The following is a 9656-nucleotide window of genomic DNA, read 5'->3' on the forward strand; positions in this document are numbered from 1 at the left end:
GAGTAATTTATAATAGGATAGATATGATTGTATATTATTATTATTATTAGTGATTTAAATTAAGGTCAGGATTCACTGTAAATAAAAAAAAAATATGATTTCACTTAATAATAGAAATAAAGATATCTTTTTCTCTTTCTTTTTTTTTTTCTTTCTTTCTTCCTTCTTTCTCTATTTCTTAAAAATATATAAAATTGTTTCTTAACATTAATTTAAAACAATAAAAAAAAAATATTTTTAAGTGATTCATATAAAATGAGAAAATGTTTCTTCTCATAATTTTAAAAATTAAAAGATAAAATAAGATATAGGAAAAAATGTATATACACCAATTATAAGGAAAAAATTATCTTTATGAAGGAATATATTATAGTTTATTTATTATTTATTATTTACGTGGAACTTGTTTTGATTACATGAGATGTACGTGCATAACAAAAATAGTTTGTAAGAAAATATCTCTTAAAAAGTTAAAGTAAAAACAGATGTGTAAAGAGAAGAAGAAGAAAAACCGTGTTTGTTTAAAATAACAATTTCTTGTTAGTGAAAAGAATAACTTTTGGGTACACGTTTTGTAGCAGTGGTTGAATTTTACGAAAATTTATAAATTTTGATGAATGTGAATTTTTAGAAAGAAAGATATTTTTGGCTGAGTTTAAGATACTTCTCGTGATTCAACAAGATAATAATGCGAGGAGAGGAAAAGTGAGAAAGGATCTTGTCTTTTTTCTTGCTGGTTTTTTATTTGATTTTTTTCCCTCACAACAAAGAATAGATTTGAGAAGAAGAAATTAACTACATCGATATCAAATCCAAACAATACCCAGTGCAGTGTTGCAGTGCGCCACTGAACACAGACAAAAATCATGAACTGTCTTCACAATCTTTCTCGGTTCGTTTATCCTTCTCCTTTTCAATTCTTCCTATTCTTATCCACATCCAAAGAATCAGATTCCTCAATTTTCAGATTCTCTCTTTTACCCTTCGAAACGGTTGCCACGCGCCACCGCAACAACCTTCCCCTGTCCCTGGTACACTCCATTTTCCCTTTTATTTCGTTAGTACTTCTCTACAATTATATTTCTCTTTCTCTCTCACACCTTCTCTTTTTTTTTCAACGCTCGATACAGCGAATCGTCACTAATTCTCATCATAATCGAAGTATGGCGCTCAAGGTAGCTACACTCTTTGTTTTTCCTTCCTTTAGTTTCTTTTTAATATTAATGGTGTTTTGCTAGTGCTATGATATTGGTTTTGTAGTCTTTTCAAGTTCAATCTATTTAAAGATCTTAGTGTTGGAAATTTCGCGTCAACTAGTGATATGTCCTATTCAAGTATACAAGTGGGAAGCTATCATCTGATCATGTTTTGACAAACTTCTTCCTAACAACTTTTACAAGAAAAAGTGAAATGATTTTTTTGAATTAGTTTATGTATAATTTGTAGAAGCTGTTATAACTTTTCTAAAGTCTTACTTTTTAGCCTATGCACAAGTTAATTTTAATCTTTTGGAAATCCTCATGAAGAAGTTTGTCTAAATAATCTTAAGTCCCTTTTGTGCAACCAGTGATAAGACCTGATTGAACTATGTATGTGAGAAGTTATACTCATATCATAAGTCGGTTATGTAGGATTGAATTTGTTCCAACCTAAATGCTAAGACTTGGAATAATATCGCATTTTGTCAACGTCCATTAAATAAGATAATATTGTTGGATTTTGGTTGCTCAATACCATTCATGGTGTTGAAGCTGATTCAGTTTTTGTGAGGATTACACTCTGAGCTTATGTAATGGAATAATTAGACAACATTTGAAGGCGTGGAAACCGTGGCATGTTCACGGCATATTCTGGAATCTACCAGAATTGATGATGGTGTTGTCATTTGAAAGTTGTAAGATTTGTCATTTTGGTGTGTGCCCGCGAGCAAATTTAAATGAAAAGAAAACAAGGAGATATTGCTGTAGAAGTAACTATAAAATCCTAAAAAGATGAACACCGTTTGTTATTTATATGCCGTGCCCTGTGAAATATTCATCATCATTTAGGCTTGTCTGTTTAAGTGGACTTATCTGCTATTCATGTCATTTCTGCTTCATATTTCCTTTGTTTTATAGAGAACTTGATTGACATTTTCTTTTGCAGGCTGCTTCAGGTTCTGTACCAAGTGCAGACAAAAGTAGTGCGAACAAGGAAGAGGAGAAGTCTGAGACATATTCTCATAACATGACAGAAGCCATGGGTGTTGGTATGTTTACTATTTTTGTTCTTCTAGTTCAACAATGATGCAGTCTTATCCTGCTAGATAGACTTGGCTAAACATCATTTAGGCCCTAACAAAAACCTAAATTTCAGTATAGACCAAGGTCTTGTTTTAATTGCTTCTCCTAAGTTTTCTTCAGTGTTTGTTTGCCCCTTTGAATCAGAATATCTTCCATTTGATCTACTTTTCTCACATTTGTTGGTCTTTTCCTACTTTGTGGTTACTGATTAGTAAAAGACATGGAATACAATTTGGGGGAAACTGAGAGTATCTTGAACTTGAAGCTCCCTGTTCAATTGTAATTTCTTTTTCAGAAAGCTGTGTTGAAATATTTCAAATTATGGTGATAAACCTCCATTATGTTTACTGCAACCAATTCTAACATTCTTAGGTTTTGTAATATTCATATTCAGGTAATAGTTTGGATTAACTATAGGAGCACTCATTTGCCCATTCTATCATTTTTTTCTTTGAATAATTCATGTTGTTAACCTTTCTAACAAATGCTACTCAGTTTTGTCTTATAAGCATGAGTTAGGAATGAACTATAACTTCATCCGTCCAGACTTAATTGTGGGATCATGCCCACAGGTATTTTTGTTTCAATTATGGATACCTGAGCCAATTATGTCAAATTTTGTTTGGTCCTCTGACTTCTATTATTATTATTATTATCTTTTTCAAATTGCCAGACTCCTGACGATGTTGAGAAGTTGCGTAGAATTGGAGTGAAAACTATATTTTGCTTACAACAAGATTCGGACCTTGAGTATCCTAATCAATTTGTTTAATTAGATGCACTTTCTGCATTTTAGACAAAGACCAACAACTATTTAGTCTAGCAAATGAACAATTGTGTTTCCTTACAACTGCTTGGATATTTTGGAGTTGATATTAAGGCCATAGGAGAATATGCCAAGACACATGATGTTCAACACTTGCGTGCTGAGATAAGGTTAGTTATGTCATGAAATATTTATATCATAACTGTCAGAAATAATTATGTTTTTAAACTGGCAGGAATAAAAACAAACAAAGGATGCTTTGAATACTATGATATTGAATTGCAAGATAAAAGGTTGACCTGGTGGTAAAAGTAGAAGGGAGGGTGGGATAAATCGTGGGTTCAAATCCCCACACTAACAAAAACACTAACATATTAACAATTGACATTTGCCAAAGAAAATAAACTATGATATTACTCTTGAGTTTCAATATATTGTACTGATATTTAAAATATTCTAATATACAATCAAAACATTGTGAGACATCTTGTTGATATTTTAATAATAAGTGCATGAGGAAACCCACTTTGAACTGAATTATTATTAATTTGAAATTTTTTTCCTACAAAATTATTCTTTAAAACTATAGGTAGAATAAATCCTGCACAAAATTGTTAATTTTTATTTCTTTTCTAATTATATTTTTTTCTTACAAATCATGGATATATAAAAAAATCATTTACAAGTTTATTTTTATGAGAATGAGAGGAATGATTTTATTCATTACCTCTAGATCTTATCACGAATGAAAAAGATTAAGATGTAAAAGTCATGGAATTTTTTAAAGTGATTGTGTTCAAATATCGATCATTTGTGTTTTATTGTATGATCTAGATTTTCTTTTCTCGTTTTCGTATAAAAATGACTTCCTCACAAGATAGACCCTATGTGTGTGTCACACATAGTAACTTTCTCACAATTATGTACTGTTCTATATCTTTAGTTAGGGTTTAAGTCGTATTCTACTTGTTTTATGGTAGTAGAAGGCAACTACTTCGGCAGAAAACCTCAAATATGGTAGTGGTATGCCACATGTTTTTTTCTGAGTGAGGCAATGATGTGTGGAACTTGGTTGGGAATAAGATCCTGGTTTTCTATCCAGGTCTTCAGTCAGTTTGTTAGCAAGTAGTTATACTTATCCTAACTCTGGATGTGTAAATATGCACTCAAATATGGACAAAATTTTGTTTGATAATATAAACCTACAAATACTGATGCACTTTTATGATACGTTTTTTTTGAATATCCTATCACATGAAAATTCTACATTTCCTTTTTTCCCTTGCTCAAACAGATACTAGATATATGTTTTCATAACCTCCCCCATCCCCCTAAAATCTTCTAGAAAAAAAATCTGAGATATGTTTTATAAATTGTTGCCAAAAGGGGATTTTGAAGATTTAGGTATTTGGTTGTGAGCGAGCCAAAAACTGAAGTAGTTAGGTCAGTTCTTTGTGTGTGTTTTGTGTAACACTAGTTGGTGATGACACCTTCATATAATAATTTATAATCTCCTAGTATATATGGGTATTTTAGTAAACATGGCATTTGTAACTAAACAGTGATGTATTCTGCATTTTACATTTTGTTGCCTGTCTTTCATGTTCTTCTTCACATTGTGTGATGATCTAACATGGATGTAACAGGGACTTTGATGCATTTGATCTACGGATGCAGCTTCCAGCTGTAGTTAGCAAATTATATAAGGCAGTAAATTCCAACGGAGGTGTAACATATATTCATTGCACTGCTGGACTTGGAAGAGCTCCTGCTGTTGCAGTATGTCCCTTGATTTCATTTATGTGATACTTGTTACTCTTAGAATATTTAACCTGAAACAGTGTTTTGGTTAGTTCTGTGTATGGCATAAAGGAAATAATTTCCTGTTTAAGAAGTTAAATACAGAAAGAGCAGGTGTTGAATGTATCCAGTAACCTCTCACATACTGAATGGTTTCAAAAGGTTTTAACTTAAATATATTGATACAAAAGAAACACCTATAAATCATTTTCAATGACGATGTTGTTGAACACCCCCATAATTGAGAAAACCCCTAGCTCGCCCTGTTGCAGCCCATCAAAGTTGGCTGTCAATGCCTTGGAAAGGACTACCTGCAAAGGACTGACCGAAATTGGTGAGTGAAGTTGTCACAGTTTTGGCACATAGGGGATTGGAGTCTAAGCAGTGCTTAGAAAGGTTTATTTGGACAAGTTTTTCCATAAGCACTTCTAAGAAAAAAAAATTAAATGAGTTTTTCCGTAAGCTAATTTGTAGATACTCTCGTGCTTCTCTAAATTCTTATATTTAACTGTGAATAAGTTAATTGACCTTATAGAGAGACTTATTTCTTTTTTTCCTTCCTATTTCTTTTAGAGAAATTTGCCTAAACAAACAATAGTAAGAATTTTGGCTTGTGATTAGGAAGTCACAGGTTATAGTTACAGAAACAAACTCTTCTCATGATTAAGGCTATGTGCATCTGACCCTCCCCACTCCCCAAGGTTTCTCAATAGTGGGAGAGTGGGAGCCTTATGCATTGGCCGACCCTTTTTATTGTCCACTGTTTGTGCCTTGGGCTATTAGAATCGTTTGTCTTGATGTAGTCTGGACCTGTGCCATCTGGTTACATTCACTCCTAATTTCATCTGTAGATGTTTATTGAAGATGCCATTGTTTTTATTAAGAAAGGGTAGAAAAAAAAATCCTTTATTTTCTCAGTAGAGACGTCAACATAAATTATGACCTTTGTGGACTCCTAATCATTTAAATCTATGACGAAGATAGAGATGAAAAAGTTAGTGGTGTCTGATTTTCTTTTTCTCAAATATTTTGGCATCTCGTGTTTAATGATTTATATTTTTTTTATAATTCTGCCACATTGGTGTGTGTGTGTGTGTGTAAGATTATTTACTAATAATTTGTTTTGGCTCAGACGGCCTACATGTTTTGGGTTCTGGGTTATACATTTAAGGAGGCTCATACACTACTTCAGGTAACTCTATGCTCAATACTTCCCTTTTTATTGTTTCACATTTTAAGGGCACGAGGATTCTTGGTAGATAATATGCAGCATGTTTTTCAGTACCCCGTATTGCCTGGATTAAACAAAATAATTTTTCCATTTTTATTTTCTTCTCAATGACTTTGACAAAGTTCCTTTTTAGGCTTGGTAAACCTATTAGTGAGTTTGTTCCACTAATTTCCTTGACTCACAAGTAACTCTTGAGTAGCAATTACCGATTGTGTAGCAATTACCGATTCTTCAATAGTTACAGTTGAATCACCAGTTTCTAAACTTAGGTATCTGTGAATTATGGAACTGGGCAGTTTACTTACTGACAGATTTATTTTCTTACATCTAGTTTACAAGCACTCTTATTTAATTTATTTTCCTGAGTTCTTTTACTAAAAAATGTGTCATATTCTCTAACTGATGTATACCTAAAGAAATTAATTTAATATCATCATTTTCTTTTTCTGCATGTCAGAATTTTCATTCTAGCAGTTTCATATTTGATAATTTGAGGTTTATAATTGTTCTGAACCAATTTTAGATGCATTTGGTATAAAGAGAGAAATGAAATTGGAATTTGGTCAAGTTTTCTTGTGCCCTTCTTTTTATTCTTTTGTCTTGTAGAGCAAAAGGGAGTGCTTTCCGAAACTAGATGCCATTAAAAGTGCGACAGCTGACATTGTGAGTCAATTTACTTTTCTATATATATTGTGATTTAAACTTTGAATGGGATCTTTTTTATGTTGTATAATTGTATTAATACTGGTGTGATCTTGCTGATAAGTCTTTTCTCTATAAAAACTGACATAATTAATTTAGATGTTTCAAGATGAGAATTTGATTGAAACTGTTCTTCATTTTTTTATCTTTTTATTGTTTCCCTCTCATTTTTTTTTTAAAAGTCACCTTTGAACATTATTTATTTGTGGTACTCAGCTTACAGGCCTCAGTAAGAAACCTGTCACTCTGTCATGGGAAGACAGCAATTGCTCTAGGGTGGAAATTTCCGGACTTGATATTGGATGGGGGCAGGTGATGATTGAGTCTCGTTTTGTTCAGATTTAAGAATATTAGTTCCTCTATTATAGTACGTGTAACGGCATTAAGTTACATGGAGATATTATTATATGCACCATCATCCTTAACTGCTTCGGTTATAGCCATTTATCATTTTGTTGTGAAACATGTTCACATGTATGAATTTTCTTTTTCCTGTTGGGACTTTTATGTTGTGTATTCATAATTCATTACCTTAAAGACTATCTTACTAATATTGTGTGTACTCTTGGTTGTAGTTCCTCTTAAGGCAACTGTGATTTAGAGTCCTTTTGATAATTTTACTTAGAGGTGGCTGATGATGTTTCTGTGTCAAAATATTTGAGAAGGGTTTACCATTACATTCTTAGATATATTCAAACTGTTTAGATGAGAAATAATTTGATAATGGAAGTCTTTATTATAATGTATATGCTTGGCCAATTTTGCATCTTCAATTGTCATATTTCTTTCCTTTTCTTCCATTGTCACTTATGATCTCATCTGTAAATCCTGTGTCTTCATCTAGCTTGTTTAGCTCCCATTTCCTAGTTTAAAAAACATTTTAAAGTATCTATTGTTTATTAAGTAGATGACACATTTTATTCAACTCGGAGTAACTAATAGCTGTTACCAATTCTCACCGCTGCTGCTATCATGAATTCAGACAAAATAGGAGAAAAATAATATATCAGTAGAAATTGGATGTTTGGTCCTGGGAAGTTCAAAGTTAAACTAAACCACTTCTGACATCTTGCCAAAATGATGTTCTCAACGCATGATATGAAGTCCCCATCCCATGTCAGATTCGAAGACTTTTTATATTTAAAATTATCTGAATTACATCGTTTGACCTATGTTTTGAACATATGCCTTGTTTATACGAATTCATGCAAAATCTTTACTTAATCTTGATCTCTTTTCAGAGAGTACCCCTAAATTTTGATGACAAATCGGGCTTGTGGTACCTCGAGAGGGAATTACCTGTAAGTGAAATTGTTAAAATTGGGCTGCTATTACTTGTCTGTTTAAAGCTTGGTCTTAACATTGAACGCTCAATAACTTATCGACTCAGCAGCTGTGATGTTAGCAATAGATTGATGAGAAACAAGTTTATCGTCTTATTTACCAGGAAGGACGCTATGAGTACAAGTACATTGTTGATGGGGAATGGACATGCAATAAAGATGAGCTTGTAACCTCTCCCAACAAAGATGGCCATGTCAACAATTTCATTCAAGTAAGTTATAAACTTCAACTAAATAGCTCAGAAAATAAATTTTGTGATTGGTAACTTACTCCTTCGAATCCTAGGAAATTGCTAGAAGCTATAATCAGTACTGATAATCAGCTCAAAGATAAAAAGAACACAAATGTACCACAACATTTCTGGTTCACAACCATGATATTTTTTTAGAGTTAAAAATTGATCGTTATTGACATTGATACCTTAAAAAAAGTTTCAATCTTACTAGAATGATCACATTTTAACATAATTTAAAAACAATAGAGTTAATATCACAACCAAGTTAACATATTTATTAAATGTTGGCTATAAAGAATATTGGAGGAACCAAAAACTTTTTTAACCCTCTTTTTTATCTCGTATTTTAGCCCATCACATCATATTTCACCATCTGACTCTAAATTATTAGTTTGTGCACATTCTATTTGTCTGTTATTGATTTCTCATATTTCATCCTCTTCTAACAGGTCCGTGATAATAGCAGCAGTGATCGTGTTTCCCTTCGGGAGAGATTCTCTTCTGATGATCCTGATCTTACAACGGAGGAACGAGTGAGAATAAAGGAGTTTCTTGAAGCTTGTTCTGATGAGGATCTGTGACCCATCAATGCACGTATCTGTTGATATGTAAAGTACCATATGCACGCATACATGTTATTTAATAAAAGGTTGAATATAAACCTTCTGATAAGATCTCTGCTTCAGTAATAAAGCTGGCTTGACTAGTTTATCGAGTTCCATAGTATTCAGAAGTCTCTAGTATTATTTAAATAATAGGATACCCTAGGATAAACCATGATTTTCAACGTACCATGAAGTAGAATGTCACTTCATAAGATGAGTTTTACATTTATAGCCACATAGATGTCAAAAGTTGTAAATTAGATAAAACTTTTAAGTACATTAAATATCATTATTAGGTTCCATAGTAGGGGTTGCCTAATGGTGAATGATATGAATAAGGTTACTTTGCATATGTCGGAATTAGTTATTTTTATGTTATTAAGACGTATTGAAAGGGGGTGAAACAATTTTAATTGGAATATTTGTGGGAGAATGAGGTTGATTTTTCTTTTGAGGGTGTAACATGGAGTGCAAGGATGGAACAAATCACATTTTTATGATGATCGTCTTATAATGTTGCAGTTTTTTATAATGGTGTTGATAATTATATTGTGTTTATGACTAAGATGAGTGCATAGATCAGAGAAACAATCTTGAGAATAAAATATGAATTTTATATATTTCATTATAAAAAAATTATTAAATATTATTAAATAGTAATTAAAATTAGATAAAAAATAATTAGTTACTG

General features: G+C 32.1%; 1 protein-coding gene across 2 annotated transcripts; it reads left to right on the plus strand.

Moving 5' to 3' along the window:
* Window positions 1-634: 634 nt before the first annotated feature.
* On the plus strand, window positions 635-9069 carry LOC137828716 (phosphoglucan phosphatase DSP4, amyloplastic). Of its 2 annotated transcripts, XM_068635400.1 has the most exons (14): window positions 635-892; window positions 968-1031; window positions 1131-1175; window positions 2146-2248; window positions 2778-2854; window positions 2956-3032; window positions 3141-3218; window positions 4695-4827; window positions 5981-6040; window positions 6686-6742; window positions 6998-7093; window positions 8023-8082; window positions 8229-8336; window positions 8810-9069. In XM_068635400.1, the coding sequence occupies exons 1-14, from the start codon at window positions 867-869 to the stop codon at window positions 8939-8941; spliced, it is 1116 nt and encodes a 371-aa protein (XP_068491501.1). In that variant the 5' UTR covers window positions 635-866; the 3' UTR covers window positions 8942-9069. The 2 variants fall into 2 exon arrangements, with proteins under 2 accessions (XP_068491501.1, XP_068491500.1); XM_068635399.1 differs by having other exon boundaries at window positions 726-892; window positions 968-1175.
* The last annotated feature ends 587 nt before the right edge of the window (window positions 9070-9656 follow it).

This window comes from Phaseolus vulgaris, chromosome 7 (assembly GCF_000499845.2).
Source record: "Phaseolus vulgaris cultivar G19833 chromosome 7, P. vulgaris v2.0, whole genome shotgun sequence".
Classification (NCBI taxonomy): Eukaryota; Viridiplantae; Streptophyta; class Magnoliopsida; order Fabales; family Fabaceae; genus Phaseolus; species Phaseolus vulgaris.

Excerpts from the sequence above, each read along its gene's own strand:
- LOC137828716 (XM_068635399.1), top strand. The coding sequence starts at position 867 with ATGAACTGTCTTCACAATCTTTCTCG. Across the intron at positions 893-967 it reads TGTCTTCACAATCTTTCTCG|ATTCTCTCTTTTACCCTTCG; the intron begins GTTCGTTTATCC and ends CTCAATTTTCAG. Across the intron at positions 3,033-3,140 it reads CAACAAGATTCGGACCTTGA|ATATTTTGGAGTTGATATTA; the intron begins GTATCCTAATCA and ends ACAACTGCTTGG.